The sequence below is a fragment of the Colobus angolensis genome, unplaced genomic scaffold (assembly GCF_000951035.1).
Source record: "Colobus angolensis palliatus isolate OR3802 unplaced genomic scaffold, Cang.pa_1.0 Scaffold337, whole genome shotgun sequence".
In the NCBI taxonomy this organism is placed as follows: Eukaryota; Metazoa; Chordata; class Mammalia; order Primates; family Cercopithecidae; genus Colobus; species Colobus angolensis.
Window position 1 is genome coordinate 264,600 of NW_012116677.1, and position 23,184 is coordinate 287,783.

At 37.4% G+C, this 23,184-nt stretch overlaps 1 protein-coding gene across 3 annotated transcripts in view; it reads right to left on the minus strand.

Moving 5' to 3' along the window:
• ELOVL7 (ELOVL fatty acid elongase 7) overlaps positions 1 to 23,184 on the minus strand; it is a 97,953-nt gene that overhangs the window by 4,211 nt on the left and 70,558 nt on the right. For 2 of the 3 annotated variants that reach the window (XM_011952196.1, XM_011952197.1), the window contains exons 5-9: positions 14,232 to 14,422; positions 10,097 to 10,177; positions 8,823 to 8,879; positions 6,473 to 6,578; positions 1,516 to 1,652 (exon numbers count right to left, since the gene is read on the minus strand). In XM_011952196.1, the coding sequence (XP_011807586.1) occupies positions 1,516 to 1,652; positions 6,473 to 6,578; positions 8,823 to 8,879; positions 10,097 to 10,177; positions 14,232 to 14,422 (572 nt within the window). The remainder of the gene's footprint in view (positions 1 to 1,515; positions 1,653 to 6,472; positions 6,579 to 8,822; positions 8,880 to 10,096; positions 10,178 to 14,231; positions 14,423 to 23,184) is intronic. The other variant, XM_011952198.1, reaches the window with a different exon arrangement.

Genomic DNA, 23,184 nt, shown 5'->3' on the forward strand with positions numbered 1-23,184 from the left:
ATGTATATTTATGACATTCCCATAGCATAGCCACTTATTCCTCTCATTTTGCAAAAGAGAAAAAAAACTTTAGGAAGGCTAAGCAATGTCTTCAACATTCTATGCATGTGTATGTTTGTGTGTAATTGACATCTTTGAGAATATAATAAACAAATGGTCATCCTATTTTTTCTACATCCATATTTTTCCACATTATTAAAAAGTTTGTACAACATTTAAGAGTATGCTGAGAAAAAAAAAGCCTAAATACAAAATACAAAATTATGTGTGCAATCTATACAAATGATGTAAAAGGTGTACACATATGCCTGAGAGAAAAACTGGATGATAACAAAATAAAAATATCATCAGTGATTATCCCTGGGTGGCAGAATTACATGTATTTTTTTCTCTTTTCTTAATTAGGTGTTCTCACATATTTGCAATGAGCATATACTACTTTGAGAAAATAATATTTTTTAAAGAAGTAATGGTGAGTAATTTTCATGACTTCATAGTATCTCAAAGTATGAATTAAAATAATCTGTTTTACCATTTCCTTATGGTTGGTCATTTAGTTTGCTGCCTGTTTCAGATACAACAAATAACTCTGCAAGGAAATACTCTGATCTTGATTTAGGATCCTTACACATTAAAATGTCAGTCTCTCACCTGGGAGAACACATTATATGAATGTGCCAAATTTCATTTAGGAAGTTACAGAATTTTAATAAAGAATTAATCTTCAACATGCTATCTAAATCAAATTCATACTTTCTCATTGATGTTACTGGCAGAATATGACATCAATTTATCATAGATTGCAAATGTGGAAATACAAGGATGGTAGAATTCTCCTTTTAATGAACACCAATAAAATGTAAAGCAAATCATCATCTCAAACCCATAATGAGTCTCCAAAAAAGTTAAATACCATATATTTTGAGAATTAATGCTTAGAATGTATTATTAGGTTTAAACGGAGTGCCTCTGCTCTTTCAAACATTGTTTATGTAAGGGCAGTATTCAAATTTAGGTAATACATATATGTTGGTCTAACCTTCTACATGTTTAATTCTCACAATGCTTTTTATTGACTGGAGGAAAGACGGACTTACAAATGTTAGGACTAGATAGGTAAACACACAGGAAGGCTCATCGTTCCCTCAAAGTTGCATTCCCTCAAGGCCATCTAGAGCTAATGGAATTTCTAATTTCTAATAGGTATTATGCCTATTGAGGGTCATATAACTTTGGAGTTATTTTAATCACAAATTTATTTATTCTTGTATAAATGCATAAAATAGTATAAAGATGGCATAAAAATGCACACTTGTTTAATTGTCTCAGCCTTTTGGTTACCAAAGTTCATCTAACGTTATTAAGAACAATGACGGCATATCATGTAGGGGACAGACACTCTACCCCTATTGTTTTGTTAACTTTCTTTTTTATTTAACTAGTATCCTAGTTCACAGTGAAAACAAGTGACTGCAGTTGCTTCATATATGGTTTTAAAGACAATTAATTACTCACAAGCTGTAACGATGTCAAATATTTTTTCCACCACAAATACTTCTGGTAGGCTGGTCCCAGTGCAGAGAGTCCGTAGTAGGAATACATGACTACATGTACAGCTGTATTTAGAAGGGCATGGAATGTTCCCAAACCACCTGGAAAATAAAATTATTGTAACGTGGGGCCATTGTTCCTTAAAAGGAACCACATTTTCGTCTGAACTGAGATTTTTGTATAATTATTTCTTGATTTTTGGAAAAAAATATATAAAATATCAATCCTGTTAAATAACTATCAACTTAGAGGGGGCTGGATAGTATATTTAGTAAAATATAAGATATGAACCTGAGAAAGTAAATTAGCATATCTTTATTTTGTTATATCTTAGCTTAAGGTGGTCTTACGATTTGAGTTTACTTACACTTAGTTGAGTTACCTTTTAAATATATGTTGCTAAATAATAGTAATAACATTCATATTTTAGTGAGGGTTAACGTATAAAAATATACAAACTACATTAATCTTAACTTGATGACTTTTCATGTATGTATACACCCATGTCACTACCAAGATCAAGATGTAGAACATTTCCAACACCATTTAAGATTCCCATGAGCTCCCAAGGTAGCTTTAACTTCTTATCACCAACTATTACTTTTGTCTGCTGTTAAACTTCACATAAATGGAATTACACAGGATGTACTCTTTTGTACCTGGTACCTATATTGGTAGTTTGTCTTTTTACCACTGTGCAGTATTATACCATATAAATGCATCATTAGTTACCCATTCTCCTATCGACAGACATGTGGGTTGCTTCCAAATTGGGCTGTTCTGAATAAAGCTGCTAAGAATATTTTTGTATTATGTGTGGAATCAAATTTACTTTTCCTACTCTCAATAATCTTCATTAAATAATTTTGGCAGTAAAACCACTGGCTTTCATTAGCAAACTGCTGAATTTACTTTAATGAATTATTGTTTTTCCAAAGTAAATATCTACTAACTGTTACACCATCCTTATTTACGGCTTCCAATTGATTATGCCTTCCTATCTTGGTTTTCCTCTTCTCATTTCACCACATTTCCTACCGATCCCCTTCAGTTGAGAATAGAAGCAAAGAACACATGGTAATGTAAGAAAAGATCACTTCAGTTGTCTTTAGCTGGACCAGTAATACAGCAGAAGGGGTAATGGTGTTTAGCTGAAAGTGTGGCAGAGGGAACACTCTCCCTGGGGTCCCTTGCCTAAGAGAACAGTCTGGAAGAATATGTCTTCTTTATGTATAGCCTGACTCAACTTAGTAATGTTGGACCTGGAATTTACATTTTTCTCAGAAACATTCTATTTTCTTAATTCCAGCATTCTTTAATTCTGGAAATAAAGCAAAACCTCATCAATTTAGATTATGGTAGAAGAACTGAATTCATAAACACTATGCATCACAGAAAGTTTAAAGGAAAATACAAATTCATCACTTCTAATATAATCTAATGAGAAATCTAATAAAACCATTACACAGTAGAAATTGCTTTTAAATAATTATTCATAATTGCAGCAATTCTAGATATTTCTAGATACTAGCAATGCTGAACTACTCTGTTAAAATAACCTGTTTTAAATAATTACTTTTAAGTAGTTAAGTATTCTCCCAAAGCCTCATTCTACATAACTGTTCTACATAACTGTTCTACATAAACTTTCTCCTTCTGATGAGAGAAAGCCATATTTTAGCTAATCCCTCAGTTACCATAATTTCAAGTCAGAAGGAACTGAATTAATTAAGCTTATTAACAACTTTCCAGCTTGTATTATTTACATTTGGATTGGTCTTCTTTCCCAAAGGAAATTTGAATAAACACATTATTGTGGTGTAAGAACACCTTTTCTAGGTTAATTTAAAAATAGAATAGTTGTCTACTACTGATAGTTTAGGAGTCAAGGTGCTTAAAAGGAAGATAAGCCAAATACCTCTCAAATTCATTTGTGTTTCATAATAATACACAGGAAATCTATTTCACCTTTGATATGGAACTATGTCAGAGCTTTTCTAACTAAGACACCTCTCCTATTATTTAATAGAGGAGTGCCTATTTTCTGTTTGGATACTGTCACCATTAAATGTCCTAAAATGAGGATGTTAGACACAGGGATTTAACAAAGCACTAGCGTAGCCAAAAGTGTTTAGTAAGGTTTACTGATCAAATAAGCTATCAAATAAAAGTAACATGTTTACTTTCTCTAGTTATGATTATTTTCTGACAAGCTATTTTAATAAGTTTATTTACAAAACAGCCATATTTTAATTAGTAATGTTTTTTGTATATTCTTTGGAAAGCTTTCCTAACAAAATATTTTCTAAGCCTGTTTGTTTTCTGCTTTACGATAATGGGTCTGTAGACAAACATCTCAGAATGAATTATGATTAGTACCCATCACATTTTACTCATTTGCACAAAACAAAGGAATCACTTGGGTAATTATCACAATTCTCCCTATCTCTAGAAGGGGATATATGCATAAATTAATATTATAATTCATATAATTAATATAAAAACCTACCACAGAAATATTTTCATCCTATTCAAAAGAAAAGCTGGATTGCTATTACCCTATTGAAGAGTACAACAGAAAAACAGGAAATTAAATACTAGATAGAGATCAGCTGTGCTCAAGTTTTTGCAAAGAACAGTTTAGAATGGACAGTTTCATTCTAGGAATGGACATCAGTACCAAACATTTCTGGGAACAGCTTTTGTTGCTGTGTTTGTCACTGAAGTAGGTATCAGGTCTGCTAAACAAGTGTTTACTAGAATTCCACATGTAAGACTGAACGGAAGTGCCAATGCATGGAACATATGAGAGAGAAGAAAACTATCTTGTACTATTTTCATTTTGTAAAGAAGAAGAAGGATTAAGGTGTGGACAAGAAACCTGTTATAAAGTGACTGATGTCCATAAACATAGTACCACTTAAAAACTGTGGTATGTCGCTTCAACCTGGGAAGAGGAGGTTGCAGTGATCCGAGATCACACCATTGCACTCCACTTGGGCAACAAGAGTGAAACTTACTCTGCCTCAAAAAAAAAAAGTTGAGGTATATCATATTTAAATTCTCATTATTGAAAGCACTGCTTGCTTTTGAAATGGAAACCACACTATCAATGAACTCAAACACAGAAGTTAGAAAAATGCTCAATTGTATTCATTAAATAAAATTTATTTCTCCCATTCTTTAACTGTCAGATATTCAGTATTTAAAAATTAGAAAATATAGAGAAAGGGAGGGAAATACAGAGGGAGAAAAAAACCACTTTTTGTTTCAATATCTCCCAATTACCTCTGTTTATATTTTGGGATATTGCCTTCCAATCTTTCTTCTATTCACATTTAGTTTTCAGTGTGTATCCTGGCCTCATGGGAGAAATCAGAATAAATAAACTATAAGGATGTGAAAGCACCTTTTCTAGCATACTTTAAAAATAGAATAAGTTCATCTACTTCTGATAATTTTGGAGTCAAGCCGCTTAACAAAGAAGATGAGCTTTGTTAAATCCTTGTGTATAGAATCCTCATTTTAGGACATTTAATACCTCTCAATATCATTTGTTTCACAGTTATATACACACAAGTAATAATAAACACTCTATTATGAGTGTTTAGGTATTTTCCAGTTTTTCACAAACACCAGTAAGTGTCAATGTATATCACTGTAGAAAGAATGGGAAGGGGCAATATGCATATAAGAGGAAACAGAAACACAGAAAGTAAGGATAAGTAAAATAATGGAGATTAATATAGTCACTGTTGATTTGGCAAATGGACACCGCTGAGACTATCTTGTTTTAATGTAAATGAAATGTTTATACTAACAAATCTCGTAAGAAAAAGCAGCCAGTTTTGAGCAAGGAGGTACTTTACATCCTGGAAAATCCGATGCCCATAAGCCATGGTAGCGACAGCTGTTCACTCATGATTCACAGCCCCTGTGGCTCCTCTGAGTTTTGGCATCCCTTTCCTGACACGGGCTTATCCATGTCCTCTCATGCTCTGAGACATGCAGATCTCTTTCCTCCATGCTTAGAGAGTCTAGAACTCAAACAAGAGTTCCTCAATTGTGGTTCCCCCTTTCTTTTAGTCTGGCAGAGTCAGAAAGGCCAAAAGAGGCAAGCTATTCACAGAAATGTTATGAACTATGGGTCTATTTGAAGACTTTTAAAATTTAAGAAACTGGAGCAAATAAATCCCCCAACCAAATTTTCCTAAGGTAAGAATATATCCTTGGGGATATCACTTATTTAAAACTGTGTAATAGGATAAAATTAGTTCTGGTTTCTCCAATTCTAGACGTTCAGAAGCCTAAAACGAAAAAGAAACAACCAACCTGTTTTCCAGGCTTTCAAATTAAACTATTTTGGAACTTAAAATAGTATCAACACATTCTTTAATACGGTAGGATGCTTTAGGAAGTTGGGGTAACCACAATTTGACACATCTTTAAAGAGCTGTTGGGGTTACAGTGTGTGCCAGCTATTAGAAATTTGAAGGCAAATAAGACACAGAATTTGAGATAAGCATTCTAACTTCCTGGGAACATGCAGGAAATTGTTCTCTATACTTCTATAAAGTCAAAGCTTTTGCCATTTTATTTATTTGTTTGTTTATATTATTTATTTATTTAAATGTATTTAATAAACCTCTCTGGGAAAATAATAAAATACAAACAAAACGACTAAAGAGTATGTGTAGAAGGCTGTGCCGAGAAGTCATACATATCTAAAGAGTGGGGTAAACCTAATTATTATGAGTCTTATGTTTATTTTTCAAGTAATAGTTAATGAAAGAAGTAGAAACAAAGTGACTCTTTGATTTTTTTGAGTTTCTTATAAATCACAGTCCAGAAAAATATTTTGTTTATAGCATATAGAAATGTTATTGTTTATAACACATGATCCCAACTTCCCCTTATCTACCTGCAGCAAATTTGACTCCAAACCACCAGGTGCACGGCATGATGGTATGATGGAATACATGAAGGAAAGTCACTTGGTTATTTTTCTTGCGCAGAACAAAAAAGATCTGAAATAATTTAAAGAATATTAAGTTCATAGAAAATCATGTGATAGTGTATTGAGTATTATTAAAATATTGGCAAAGTGCAAAGTATTTCATATCATGATTTCCTCTAAAAGCGTTGCCTTATAGAATGCTTACAGAAGCAGCTAATTCCCCGAAGGGCAGCTCAAAATCTCATTATTATGAAGTAACTTAGGTACAATGCCTACACATGGAAGAACCAACAAAAAGGTGAAAAGAAATTGTATGCAGATTTAAAAATCAAAGATATAAAGTAAGGAATATGGCCAAAAATTATTGAAAGAAACTGTATTAGTAAAAAAAAAAAAAAAATTCCAGTGGATTTTAAAGTATATGGGAAAGCAGAAGACTTAGGATTGAAATATTCTACATTGCTCTCTAATACATCTTACTGATGTGGATAAGGGATTAGGCAAACGAAGAGGACTTGCAACAAATCAAAAGTTAGCAAATTATTATTAAAGAAAAATGAAGGGAGAAAAAGTTGAAAAGTTAATTTGAGAAATATGAGGGAAAATAAAGCAAAACTGTATAGAAAACAATGAAAAGGGGAAGGAAGGTAACACTCAGAGTGAACATTATCCAGTGGTTTGTAAAAACTCTATAAACAAGATGGCAGAATTTGGGAGAGGGGGAAATGTTCAAAAAATATTCAAAAGTGAAATTCAGAATACAAGTGTTAAGATTTTTAAATACAAGACTAAATAGAACAGCACAAAGAAAAGTATTAAGAGGAGTATTTGAGAAATGTAGTTTAGGGAAGGACACAGAAGCAGTACAGTTTCCTTATGGAAGCTGGAACTGAGAATATGCAAAGCAACTGAGATATGGAAAGTTTGCACATTTCCAAGTGCAAAATGCATTTGCTTATGCGTATGGAAGAAGGCTGAGTGGTGCAACAGAAAAAGCCATACACTAACAATCTAGGTCCTCCTCGTACCACTTAGTAGGAGCATTCCTCTGAGTAAGTCACTTAACTTCTTGGCTTCAATTTCTCAGAGTAAAGGTTCTGGACTAATGCTTCTCAACCCTGGCTGCATATTACAATATCCAAGAAGCTTTTTAAAAATAGCTATGCTTGGTCTCTGTTCCAAACCATTTGGCACCAAATCTCTGGAGGTAGGGCCTTTTTTTGTCGTCGTCGTCGTTTTCCCTAATGCAATTAATTCTATTGCACAATGCGGGCTGAGAACCACTAGAATACAGGTTCTCAAAACGTGGTCCCTGTATTAGCATCATCCGAGAACTTGTTAGATGCAAATCTTGAGCCCCCATCCAAGGCCTAGTGAATCAGAAACTCTGGGAGTAGGGGGTTGAGGCATCTGTGTTTTAACAAGTCTTCCAGGTGACGCTAAACGCATAAAGTTCGAGAACCACTAGATTGTATGTTCACAGAAGTCCTTTCCGATTCTAATGTTATGTGATTAGTCATTTCAAAAGGTGAAGCATATTGACATTTCCTACAAGAAATATCATGGTATGCATTCCAAAGAAAACACACTTTTCAGTCTCAGAGCCAAAACTAGCTCCAAATAACCAAGATACACTTGCTGCAAAGATACAACAAATATTCAGCTTTCCTAAGCTCCTCTGGAAACAAAGGTTCATGGCTTTCTCCTCTAAATCACAGACTTAATTCATGACACTTGCTTCTCCCAGGACCCGTTCATACAAGTTCAGAGGTGATCCTCACTAGGATCTAAAGTAGGAAGAGATAGGGCCCAGTAAGCAAAGACTTCAGAAAAGCAGCTGAATTACTGATACCCCAGAGGTAATGCAACATTCTCACGTAAGTTTATGAATTTTTAAGCATTTATCCTCCTAAAGGAATATAGATGACTGTGCTTTGGAATTAAAAAAAAAAAAAAAAAAAAGATGTTTTCTGCTTTTTACTTCCTGAACTTGATTCATAAAGCAACTGTCATCCATCTATATAAAGATGCAGTTTTGTAGTATATGACACAGTTACCGTGCTTATCTTAATCAACTGATAGCTACATAACAGAAACCTTTTAGAGTTTGCAAAATACTGAAAAAATAAGGTTATCCTATCTATTCTTTAAAGTTACTGATAATAAAAGGTAAAACAGATAACAGTAGGTCTGCCTGAAAAGGAGAAATGACCAAAGTTATGAGACAACTGAAACTACAGCAGTTTATTGGTTTCATTGAAAGATCAAACATTTAAGATCAAATATTTACCAAATGTGGTGGCCATATACTCACTGTATCTAATAGCTCAACAAATTTGGAGAAGTAATAAAGCCAGCAGGTACGTGCCATCTGCAGAAGCACAAATAAATCTAAATTTATTTTATTTTACTTTGTATATGAAGAAAAGCTTGTATTTTTAAATTTTGGTAAAATATGCATAACATAAAATCTGTCATGTTAACCATTTTTTAGTGCACAGTTAAGTGGCATTAAGTACCTTTCACATTGTTGTTCAACCATAGAAGTTCTGTTGTTCAACCATAGAACTACCACCATTCATCCATAGAACTTCTTTCATCTTGCAAAATTGAAACTACACCCACTAAACGACATCCCATTCCCCCTTTCCCCTCACCCCAGCTACAATTCTACTTTTTGCATCTATGAATTTGACTACTCTAGGCTCCTCATATAAGCCGAATCATGCAGTATTTGTCCTTCTGTGACCTAATTATTTTACTTTGCATAGTGTTCTCAGGGTTCATCCGTGTTGCAGCATGAGTTAGAATTCCCTTCCTTTTAAAGGCCAAATCATATTCCATTCTATGCATATGCCACATTTTGTTTATCCATTTATCTTATTTATCTTTTTTTTTTTTTTTTTTTTTGAGACGGAGTCTCACTTTGTCGCCTAGGTTGGAGTTCGGCTCACTGCAACCTCTGCCTCCTGCCTCAGCCTCCCGAGTAGCTGGGACTACAGACCCATGCTGCCATGCCTGGCTAATTATTGTATTGTAGTAGAGACAGGGTTTCACCATGTTGCCCGGGCTGGTCTCAAACTTCTGAGCTCAGGCAATCCACCCGCTTCGGCCTCCCAAAGTGCTAGGATTACAAGCATGAGCCACTGCGCCTGGCCTTGTTTATCCATTTATCTATCCATGGGCTATTGAGTTGCTTCTACCTTTTGACTATTATGAATAATACTGCTATAAACATGAGTATACAAATATCTCTTCAAGTATCTGTTTTCAATTCTTTTAGGTATATACGCAGAAGTGGAATTGCTGGATCTTATGGTAATTCTATTTTCAATTTTTTGAGGACCCAGATGTTAATTTATTTTTAAATCCAAAAAATTCAAAAAGAAAAGCACCAATTTTCATTTTATACAAAATTATACATGTGACTTTCTTTTATTCTTGTAATTTTTCACTTTCTCCACCACAAAACACACAATCTGATAACTGAGTCATCTGCTTATTCTAAGTTTACATTCAATGTTACAAACAGTTTACAAAATTTTAACATTGATTTTGAATTTCAAGTTTTTTCAAAGAGAAACTTACCCTCAAAGCTGTGGGTGACTGTGAATAGTCAACAATTTCACATCGAAATGAATAACCTATACCCCAGCCAGACATCACAAACTGCAAGAGAGCACATGCATATTAAGAAAGGAAAGCATTTTCCCAACAGCCACAACAAAGGTAGTTTTGATAGTGTCTCTTCATTACATTTTCAGCTGAGTCAGTGCAGAGGAAAAGGTAGCTGGAACAAATACAAACTATGAACATGCTTGATATCAGAGCTTGATATCAAGAATTTTCAAAACCACAAACCCATATATTATTTATATAAACTGTGTTCTGACTAAAATGCTCATCTCTTGGGATGATTATTCTAACATGTGAAGAATAAAACACTTGCAGTGTTTTGCTTAAACAGCAAATACTGGTAGGTGACTTATCTTAGGTTCATCTATATATGTGCCAGTGAATGTGTTTCTATACTCTTAAAGGAGACACTTGGATCTGAATCAGTCATTTCTAGCAATTTCCAGTCTTTCTACTTAGTCAATAACTAAACATGCAAACCAAAATGCCTCAATGTACTCATAAGATGGCTGCGAAAACTGGGCTTTTCCCATCATTGGCTGGTGAGTGTGATGTGAGGTGGTAGTCCATGGCTCAGATATTATTAATAGTTTTACTGTGGATTCAACAAGACAAGTAAAAGAAGAAAATGCTCTTGTTAACAATAAAAGTGCAATCTGGCAGGCCTTAATTCCAACACACCCACAAAGTGATCCAAGGCTGATGGTGAGAAGAAAGAGCCTATTGTTGATAAATCTGAACTGCAATTCAAAGATTATAAAGATTACACTGACATTCTTTCAGTCTGATGGTGGGAAGGTCTTCTTTTAAAACAGTATCTGAAAAGGAAAAGCCAAGGGCTCCAATTTTAACTTAACACATACATGAAATGATTGGCTTAATTTAGGGTACTGACAATACGATCAGTTCTTCTCTTTTCTGACTTCTTATTCTCATACATGCCAAATCTGCCCTGAGAGATCTTCTCTCTCAGTATAATGGTTATATCCTTTTCTGCCATTGAATCATATTTTAAATTTCTAGTTTTAATTACTATTAAAGATAAAATTTCAACCTTACAATAAATTAAATTCTAAAAACAAAAGCTTATGAGGCATTGTCAGAATAAAATTCTGATGGTGTAAAGAAAAGAAATGAAGAACAATTACTAGACACTATGGTATTATAAAATGCATCGCTCTTTTCTGAGACTAGCCCTTAGCTTGACTTACAAGATAATTTAATCACACTGTTAACTTGGTAAGTTATAAAATCTTGAAAATTAAGACTCAGAAAAGCACAAGACATATATTTCATAAATGAGAAAAATATTTAACAAAAACAAATCAATATATTTTGCCAAATGAAAAAGGGGACATGACACAGAAATGGCTAATTCTGTTTTGAAAATCCTACTGTGAGTGAGTGTCCTCATATTCTCTTGTGCTCCGACTCATTTTTGACTAATGTAACACTCCATGGCCAGGAGCTATTTACTGGAATTGTGATGAATAATTCTCCACCTTACCCTACCCCAAAAAAGCACTGTGTTGAATGAAAGTTGTGTGACTTGGCCTTCTGTTGGGTCTTAAGTGGTCTCTGCTAGTGTCTGACTGGTGCCAAGTAACTAGCACTTTCAAACAATCACTACGCAAGAAGGCATCTGAGTTCCTTGAGTCTGATGTGCTTCCCTTTCAACTTCCTCAAATTTGGCCTAACGTCGCTGGTGGAGGTGTTTGCTTTGTTAACCAAATGAAATCATACTCCATACAATAAACCATGTGTTCAGATGTGCCATCAACAGATGGATGGCATGCTGTGTGGCTATTAAAAGCCTTTGTTTAAATAAAGAAGAACGTTTAAGAACATTCTAACAGCCCGTGGAACTTTTTACTTATATGTCTATATTCCAGGCTAGTAATAAGAAAAATTAGGCCAGGCCCAGTGGGTCACACCTCTAATCCCAGCACTTTGGGAGGCTCGGGCAGGTGGATCACTAGAGCCTAGGAGTTTGAGACCAGTCTGGGCAACATGGCAAAACACCATCTCTACAAAAAATACAAAAAATTAGCTAGACATGGTAGCGCATGCCTGTAGTCCCAGCCACTTGGGAGGCTGAGGTGGGAGGATCACTAGAGTCTGGGAGGTCAAGGCTGCAGTGAGCCAAGATTGTGCTACTGTACTCCAGCTTGGGCAACAGAGAGAGACCATTTTTGGAGCGGGGGGCAGGGGGGGAAGAATTCCCTGAATTCAAAAAGTAATAATTTATATTTGGCAGGTAGTTCCTGAAACTGACACATAAGTAACTCAAGTATGAGCAGTAAATGAGAGTCAGAAACTCTCAAATTCAGATATTTTAAAACCTTCTTTTACATTGTAATTCATCAAGTAGGAATCAAAGCTGACTGGTGATGACTGGATTCTTTCCAAGCCTGAGAAATATATTTGGGGACATTATAATCAATGACAAATCAGACATAGACCCTAAGAATATGAGAGCAAGGAGGGACCTGAGTGACTATTTGGTTCAATCCTGTCTTTATAAAATGACAGAACTGAGGCCCAGAGAGGTTAAATAACTTGCTAAAAATCAGGCAGCCAGTCAGTGGCAGAACCACAACTAACTAGTCCCTAATCTCCTGGCTTCCAGGTATGTTCTTAACACCTTACTACAACATGCTGTCCCCTAAGACCATGCTAGGACCTTGTGTTTTCTTTGCTCTCACCTCTATCACTGTTTTCCTCTCAGGTGCTCATACTCCTGAAGGGACATTAAGAGTGGCCTGTGAGTTAATTTTGAAAATAAAATAGAAGAAATGGAAAGCAGCAGAGTGAGTCCAGATTATAGGGAGGACTGTGAGAAATAAAGCCAGAGTATTTTATTTATCTATCTATCTATCTATCTATCTATCTATCTATCTATCTATCTATCTATTTATTTTGAGACAGGGTCTTGCTCCATCACTAGACATGATCACAGCTCATTGCAGCCTCGATCTCCCAGGCTCAAGTGATCCTCTCACCTCAGCCTCCCAAGTAGCTGGGACCACAGGCATGTACCGCCATGATGGGCTAGTCTTTTTTGTATTTTTTGTAGACACGAAGTCTCCCTATGTTGTCCAGGCTGGTCTCAAACTCCTGGGCTCAAGCAGTCCTCTTACTTCAGCCTACCAAAGTGTTGGGATTACAGGTGTAGGCCACCACACCTGGCCAGCCAGAGTAGATTTAAAGTGATCAATATGATGGATCTATAGCAAGAGTCAGGTCAGAAGAATGCATGTGGAGAAACTATGGTGTCAGGAGAGGTCAGTGGGGCCATATTGGGCCCTCATGAGCCCTATTTATGACTAAGCATGAGGTATGCTATAGAGGAAGTTAATAAAAAAGGATGATGAAGCCAGCCAGAGTTGGAAAAGAAGGAAGGAATCTCAGAAAAGAACATACACGGGGGTGGCTGAGGCATGTTAATAGCACAGGGGAAGAGAGAGAATTCATGAATCTGTTTTAGGGTCCTGGAAGAGCCCCATCTCTCTTATTAATAATTAAGGAACAGTAATGAATTAATGAGTTAATGGGAAAAAAAATTAAGGAACAGGCTCCCTCACCTACTGCTTTATATGAGTCTATGCTCTCTGTCCCCACAAAGCCCAGCTAAACCAATCAAAACAGTCTACCATCCTATAGTTCATCAGAGTATCCAGAAACCAAATGTTCCTACCATGATGATGACATAGTGAACTCTGATGTCAGACAGACCTGGGTTCAAATATCAGCCCTCCACTTACCAGCTATGTTACTTTAAGTTATGAGTTTCCTCAAAACTAAAATTTATGGATTAATTCAATCATCCATTAAGGCAATTATGTACAAATCCATGGACTAGATGTTAATTTTTCTCATTATCTGTGAGATAGATTATACCGAGATCCTCAAATGAGGTTATTATGTGGTCTATACCTAACACTATTTTGGCAAATACCTGCTCTAGTGAGATCAGTTTCTTAATTCCTTAAATTGCAAAGGTTACCCTTATAACAGAAAACATAATGACACATAGACAGAAAAACTCAGGCAGAATTCTCCCATTAGGAATACTGAAGACACTTGCCTCATAACACATATACACAGAAAAGAGTACTATTAAAAAATTATACGTTATCATCACTTTCTTGAGTTCAAAGGGCTTGCGATTTTCCATGAGCTTTGGTCCCAGAGAAGTGACAAAATAGACATAGAATCCTAGAAGGATGGTTTGCGGCAGAGGCGAGGACATGAGGAGCCAATCTTCAACTCTTGGATCTAAGAGAAAAACAATATGTGAGTACACACCTGCTTAGCCAAGGGATAACTAACAGCAACCAACATTTCTTTAATTGAGCACCTAGATCCTACTATTGACTGTGAGCTATTTGGACAATGATCATTAGTATCTGTAGAAAGGTGGAAAATAAATCAACAGGAATAAGGAAGTATCCTGGGGCTAGAAACAGTGGGGCTCTCAACAACCCCAGGCCTCAACAGGCTAGGGGAAGTAGTAGTTACCAGAACCCAAAAGGAAAGAGAAGCCCTCCTGGAGAGGAGCTGTGTTATGCTCTGATGGCCTGCTGATGGTGTCAGTGCCCTGATAAAAGGCACCCCAGGGAGCCCTCTTTCCCCATGTAAGGATACAATGAGAAGATGGCAGTCTGCAATCTGGAAGAGGGTCCTCACCAGTACCTGACAGTGCTGGCACCCTGATCTCAGACTTCCACCCTCAGAACTGTTAGAAATAAATTTCCATTGCTTATAAACTACCCAGTCTATGATAATTTCTTATAGCATCCTGAGTATGCTAAGACAAGCTTTGACTGTCAGTTGAGGGATTCGGCCAGCCCAAGACAATTTTGTAAGTATGGGGCCAGAGAAATAGATACCCCAACTCCACCCTCCTCCCTGTCTCCACTGGGTGAACCTAACCAGAAAGCATATGGCAGGGGAGCAAACCCAAGGATACAGTCTTCATGGATCGTTCTCCAGGGCCCAGCACAGGGTGCAAAGCTATCTGGAAGAGAGAACATCCAGCAACATGCTGCCATGTGTCTATAGCTACTATTAATATCTTGGAGTTTTTCCATCCATATGTGCTTTTATATATTTAAAAAATGTTTGTGTTTGCTGCTTATTTTTTTTTCCTTCCCTAGGAAAACTGGCACACTTCCACATATACTGCATCACAGGATCACAGAATAGAAAGGGAGCTGAACATCCTCTAAGTAGCTAAAGTATGGGATCTTGGAGTCCATGTGGGCTAACCACTGTGATATTCTGAGCAAAAAAAATGCACTGGCCTCACAATTGCAAACAGAAACTTATCTGCTTACTGTTAGCTCCAGGCCAGCAGAGATGGATGAATAAAAAATTACAACTCAGGATGAAATGGGATTAAGTCTGTAATTTCTAGTAGTTCAAGTTTAATTTTACTAAATGGCCTCATGAAGCCAGAGTATTATGAAGGAAAGGAAGTATAGACAAGTTTTCAGAAGGATCTGACTCAAAATTATGCCATGACTAACCTCAGGATGCTAACTACTGTCACTTTTATCAATTGGAAAAGAAGGGTAGGGAGAATGCTGCTCTTGCTTTTTTAAGCTGCTAATGATGTGGCCAAGCACTGACAAATTCTGAATACCCCTGCAAGTGTGACTTCCCACTCAAAATTTCTTCAGTAGGACTCTATGACTGATAACTCACTTGGCCTCAATTTTAGTGCTGGAGTGCTTACATTTGACCGTCATGAGTGATTATTCTGCATTCAAATAAGCCTCCCTCAAAAATACTGGCAGAAGTCTCTGTCTCAAAAAAATAAAGAAATAAATAAAGCCATCAGCTCCAGACTAGATCCCAGGACATTTAAGAATTTAATATATGATTAAAGAAGTGCTCGCTTCGGCAGCACATATACTAAAAATAGGAAGTCCCAGAAACAAGCAGGGAAGGAAGAGATCTTTAACAAATGTTGATAGGAAAACTGACTGCTTGGGAGAAAAATAAGTTTGGTTCTTATCTGATATTCTATAAGAGTATGTTCCAAACTATGCATGGAAACAAGCTACTTACAGACTTTCCACAAATAATTGGGGAGTACTGGAATGCTGGGTTAAACAAACAGGTTGCATTACTACAGGATTTCTTAATACTTCATGTTCATCATGAATTGCCAAGATGGGAATGGTAGTATGCCATAGTCTCCAAACTTATTTGACCACAAAATACTTATGTTATTTAACATCTTATGAAACTAGTGTTCTGTGGAACACAGTTTGGAAAATATAGCCATTCACTAAAATAAGTTTATAAATTAAACGACTGAAGATTAGGTGGTCAGACATACAAAGAAGAGCTAGTACCAATCCTACTGAAACTATTCCAAAAAATTGAAGAAAAGAGATTCCTCCCTAACTCATTCTATGAAACCAGTATCATCCTGACACCAAAATCTGGCAAAGACACCACTATCACCACAACCACAACAACAAAGAAAACTACAGGACAATATCCCTCATGAACACAGATGCAAAAATCCTCAACAAACTAGCCAGGTGAATCCAGGAGCACATCAAAAAGTTAATTCACCACAATCAAGTGAGCTTTATTCCTGGGATGCAAAGTTGGTTCAACACAGTCAAGTCAATAAATGTGATTCACCACATATATAGAATTTAAAACAAAGACTATATGATTATCTCAATAGATGCAGAAAAAGCTTTCAATAAAATCTAACATCTATTCATGATAAAAAACCCTCAACAAACTAGGCATTAAAGGAACATACCTCAAATAATAAGGGCCATCTATGACAAACCCACAGCCAACATCATACCTAATGGGCAAATGTTGGAAGTATTACCTTTAAGAGCTGCAACAAGACAAGGATGCCCACTCCTATTCGACATAGTACTAGAAATCCTAGCCCAGAGCAATCAGGCAAGAGAAAGAAATACAAGGCATCCAAATTTGAAAAGAGGAAGTAAAATTATCCCTGCTTGCTGATAATATGATCTTCTACCTAGAAAAATCTAAAGACTCCACCATAAAACTCTTTTTTTTTTTTTTTTTTTTTTTGAGACGGAATCTTGCTCTTGTTGCCCAGGCTGGAGTGCAACGGCACGATCTCAGCTTACTGCAACCTCTGTCTCCTGGGTTTAAGCAAATCTCCTGCCTCAGCCTCCTGAGGAGCTGGGATTACAGGTGCCCGCCACCATGCCCAGCTAATTTTTGTATTTTTAGTAAAGATGGGGTTTCGCCATGTTGGCCAGGCTAGTCTCGAACTCCTGACCTTGTGATCTGCCCACCTTGGCCTCCCAAAGTGCTGGGATTACAGGCATGAGCCACCGCGTCTGGCCAAAACTCTTATATTTGATAAATGAATTCAGTAAAGTTACAGGATACAAAATCAATGTGTGAAAATCAGTAGCATTTCTATGCACCAAAGCATTATCCTCAAGAGCTGGAACAGCTCTTCAACCCTCAAGCTGACAGCCAAATCAAGAGTTCAATCCTATTTACAATAACCACACACACAAAAAATAAAACACACAGGAATACATCAAACCAAGGAGGTAAAAGATCTCTACAAGGAGCATCACAAAACACTGCTGAAAGAAATATGGAAAACACAAATGGAAGAACATTCCATGCTCGTGGATTAGAAGAATCAACATTGTTAAGATGTCCATACTGTCCAAAACAATCTAAAGATTCAATGCTATTCCTATCAAATTACCAATGTTATTTTTTACAAAATTAGAAAAAACTATTCTCAAATTCATAGAAAACCAAAAACGGGCCCAAATGGCCAAAGCAATCCTAAGCAAAAAGAACAAAGCTGGAGGCATCACATTATCTTACTTCAAACTATACTACACAGCTACAGTAACCAAAACAGAATGGTATTGATACAAAAATAGACACATCGGCCAATAGAACGGAATAGAAAACCCAGAAATAAAGGAGCATACCTAAAACCAACTGATATTCAACAAAGTCAATGAAAATAAGCAATGGGGAAAGGATTCCCTATTCAATAGATGGTTCTAGGAAAACTGGCTAATCATATGCGGAAGACTGAAACTGGACCACTACCTACCACCATATACAAAAATTAACTTAAGATGGATTAAAGACTTAAATGCAAGACCTAAAACTATAAAAATCCCAGGAGAAAACCTAGGAAACACTCTTCTGGACACCGGCCTTGGCAAAGGCTTTATGACTAAGTCCTCAAAAGCAATTGTAACACAAATAAAAATCAACAATTAAGACCTAATTAAACTAAAGAGCTTTTGCACAGCAAAAGAAACTAACAGAGTAAACAGACAACCTACGAACTGGGAGAAAACACTTACAAACTATGCATCCAACACAGGACTAATATCCAGAATCCACAAGAAACTTAAATTGACAAGAAAAAATAAATAACTTCATTAAAAAGTGGGCAAAGAACATGAAGAGACACTTCACAAAAGAAGACATACAAGCGGCCAACAAACATTAAAAAGTCAAATAATTACAGAAGTTGTTGAGGCTATGCAGAAAAGGGAATGCTTAAACACTGTTGGTGGGAATGTAAATTAGTTCAGCCACTGTGGAAAGCAGTTTGGAGATTTCTCAAAGAACTGCAAATGGAACTATTATTCAACCCAGCAATTCCACTATTGAGTATATACTGAAAGGAAAATGCTAAAAATATACATACACTTGCATGTTCACTGCAGGACGATTCTTAACAGCAAAGACATGTAATCAACCTAGGTGCCCATTAATGGTGGATTGGATAAAGAAAATGTGGTACATATACACTGTGGAGTACAATGCAGTCATTAAAAAGAACAAAATCATATCCTTTGCAGCAACATGAATGTAGCTGGAGACCATTATCCTAAGCAAATGAGCACAGAAAAGCAAAACCAAACACTGCATGTTCTCACTTATAAGTGGAAGCTAACTCTTGGGTACACGCAGGCATAGATGGGAACAACAGACTGGAGAATCCAAAATGTGGGAGGGAAGGAAGGGGACAAGGGCTGAAAAACATCCTTTTAAGTACTATGTTCACTATATTCATGATGCAATCACTAAAAGCCCAAACCTCAGCATCACACAATATACCCTAGTAAAAAACTTGCGCATGTACCACCTGAATCTAAAATACAAAGGAAAATTTTAAAAACAGGTAGTGATAGCGAAAGATAAATAGGAGATTATTTTGATATACAGTAAGGAAGAAGAAAATATAAAAATTTATAATTGGTTAAACACAGGGAATGGAAATAGGTAAATGTTAAGAAAAATATTCAGATGTTCTCATTGATATGTGGGATGTAAGAATCAAAACAATTAAGCTCATGGAGATAGAGTAGAAGGGTGGTTGCCAGAGGCTAGGAAGGGTACTAGGTGGTTGGGGGGGAGGTGGGAATAGCTAATGGGTACAAAGAAAACAGAATGAATACGACCTAGTATTTGGTGCACAACAGGGTGACTTATAGTCAATATAAGATCTAGAATTAGGAGAGAGATCTGGGCCAGAGATGTAGGATTGAGGGTTGCCATCACATAAATGATGAACAATAAAAGCAGTGAGATTGGCTTAGGCTAAGTGGGTAGAGTAAGAAGAGTAAGTGCTGAAGTCAGGATCCTGAGGATTCAACACTCACAAAAGGAATTACTGAAGGAAAAAACGTAAAAACCAAAAAGGAGCAGCTAGAGAGGCAGAGTGAAAACCATAAAAGTGAGATATCCTGAAGCCAGGGAAGAGTGAATTTTCAGAAGTCAAAGCATTAAGTGTGGCAGAAAGGGGAAATAATATATGGACAGAAAAGTGCCACTACATCATTTAACAAAAAGAAGTCACTGATGCTCTTAGCAAGAATAATTTTAACAAGGTATCATGCACAAAATGAAATTAAACAAAAGTTTGATGACAGACACTTTTCAAAACATAAAGTTCTAACAACTTTGGAAGTATTTTCTCATATTAAGATTTGTCACAGTTCTAAATCAGGAAAAACTTCGAAATCAGCTATCCAGGTACACATCACTGAAATCTTTTATTGTTTCTATTGGTTCCCTTCCTTGCTTCTAACAATGACAACTTTTCTAGGATGTCTGATTGCTTTGTGCAATTAAAACCACCACAGGAATGCTTGCTATGGGTCTGCATGTCACAAAGAAGTCTCCAAATATAAAAGTTGTCACAGAACCAGGGACCAAGGGAAAAAATTAGAACTGATCAAACTTTGATAGATTTCTTCTATAAGTGGGTAGTACAAACCTTAAATACATGAATATCATTGTATTAATCCATTCTTGCACTGCTATGAAGAAATACCCGAGACTGGGTAATTTATAAAGGAAAGAAGTTTAATTGACTCACAGTTCTGCATGGCTGGGGAGATGTCAGGAAACTTACAATCACAGTGGAAGGCACCTCTTCATGAAGTGGCAGGAGAGAGAATGCGTGCCAGCAGGGGAAATGCCACACACTTAAAAAACCATCAGCTCTTATGAGAAACAATCACGAGAACAGCATGGGGAAACCGTCCCCACGATTCAGTTACCTCCCACCAGGCCCCTCCCATAACATGTGGGGATTATGGGAATGATAATTCAAGATGAAATTCGGGTGGGGACACAGTCAAACCATATCATTCTGCCCCTGGGCCCTCCTAAATCTCATGTCCTCACATTTCAAAACACAATCATGCCTTCCCAACAGTCCCCCAAAGTCTTAATGCATTCCAGCATTAACTCAAAAGTCCAAATCCAAAGTCTCATCTGAGACAAGGCAAGTCCCTTCTGCCTATGAGCCTGTAAAATCAAAAGCAAGTTAGTTATTTCCTAAATATAATGGGAATACAGGCACTGCATAAATATTCCCATTCCAAATGGCAGAAATTGGCCAAAACAAAGGGGCTACAGGCCATGCAAGTCCAAAATCCAATAGGGCAGTCATTAAATCTTAATGCTCCACAATGATCACCTTTGACTCCACATCTCACATCTAGGTCATACTGATGTAAGAGGTGGGCTCCCATGGCCTTGAGCAATTCTGCCCCTGTGGCTTTGTATGGTACAGCGCCCCCTTCCTGCTGCTTTCACTGGCTGGAACTGACTGACTGTGGCTTCTCCAGGTAAACAGTGCAAGCTGTCAGTGGATCTACCTTTCTGGGGTCTAGAGGATGGTGGCCCTCTTCTCACAGCTTCACTAGGCAGTGCCCCAGTGGGGACTCTGTGTTTTGGGTCTGACCCCACATTTCTCTTCCACATTGCCCTAGTAGAGGCTCTCTATGAGGGCTCCACCTCTGCAGCAAACTTTGGCTTGGACATCCAGCAGTTTCCATACATCCTCTGAAATCTAGACAGAGGTTCCCAAACCCCAATTCTTGATTTCTGTGCATCCACAGGCTCAGCACTATGTGGAAGCTGCTAAAGCTTGGGGCCTGCGCTCTCTGAAGCTATGGCCTAAGCTGCACCTTGGCTTTTTTTAGCCATTCCAGGAGCAGCTGGCATGCAGGGCATCAAGTCCCTAGGCTGCACACAGCAGGGAGGCCCTGAGCCCAGCCCAAAAAACCATTTTTTCCTCCTAGGCCTCCAGGTCTGTGATAGGAGGGGCTGCTGCCAAGGTCTCTGACATACCCTGGAGTTCAGTTCCTGCTACTTATGCAAATTTCTGCAGCAGGCTTGAATTTCACCCTAGAAAATTGTATTTTCTTTTCTATTGCATCATCAGGCTGTAAATTTTCCAAACTTTTATGATCCTTCCTCTTGAACGCTTTGCTGCTTAGAAATTTCTTCTGCCAGATACCCTCAATCATCTTTCTCAAATTAAAAGTTTCACAGATCGCTAGGGCAGGGGCAAAATGCTGCCAGTCTCTTTTCTGAAGCATAGTATTATTTATTCCAGTTCCCAACAAGTTCCTCATCTCCATCTGAGACCACCTCAGCCTGACCTTCATTGTCCATATCACTGTCAGCATTTTGGTCAAAGCTATTCAACAAGTCTCTAGTTAAAGTTCCAAACTTTCCCACATTTTTTTTTTTTTTGAGATGGAGTTTTGTTCTTGTTGCCCAGGCTGGAGTGCAATGGCATGATCTTGGCTCACTGCAACCTCCGCCTCCCAGGTTCAAGTGATTCTCCTGCCTCAGCCTCCCCAGTAGCTGGGATTACAGGCATGTGCCACCACGCCCAGTTAATTTTGTATTTTTTCGTAGAGACAAGGTTTCTCCATGTTGGTCAGGCTGGTCCTGAACTTCCGACCTCAGGTGATTCACCTGCCTCGGCCTCCCAAAGTGCTGGGATTACAGGCATGAGCCACCGTGCCCAGCCAAACTTTCCCACATTTTCCTGTCTTCTTCTGACCCCTCCAAACAGCTCTAACCTCTGCCTTTAGCCTGTTTCAAAGTCACTTCCACATTTTCAGGTATCCTTATAGTAGTGCCCCATTCTTTGAGATATCAGTTTACTATATTAGTCCATTCTCATACAGCTCTGAAGAAATACCCAAGATTGGGTAATTTATAAAGGAAAGAGATTTAAATTTGCTGAGGAGTCCTCAGGAAACTTACAGTCATGATGGAAGGCACCTCTTCACTGGGCAGCAGGAGAGAGAATGAGTGCCAGCAGGGGAAATGAAATGCCAGATGCTTAAAAAACCATCCAATCTTGTGAGAACTCACAATCATGAGAAGAGCATGGGGGAGCTGTGCCCATGATTCAATTACCTCCCACTGGGTCCCACCCAAGACACGTGGGAATTATGGGAACTACAGTCCAAGATGAGATCCATATTACTATGTCTAGTTTTCATTGCTAATGAAATTAAAAACTACTGAAAACAATACTAGCCAGGCGCCATAGCTCACACCTGTAATCCCAGCACTTTGGGAGGCCAAAGTTGATCACTTGAGGTCAGGAGTTTGAGACCAGCCCGGCCAACATGGTGAAACCCTGTCTCTACTAAAAATACAAAAATTAGCCAGGCATGGTGGTGCACGCCTGTAAATCCCAGCTACTTAGGAGACTG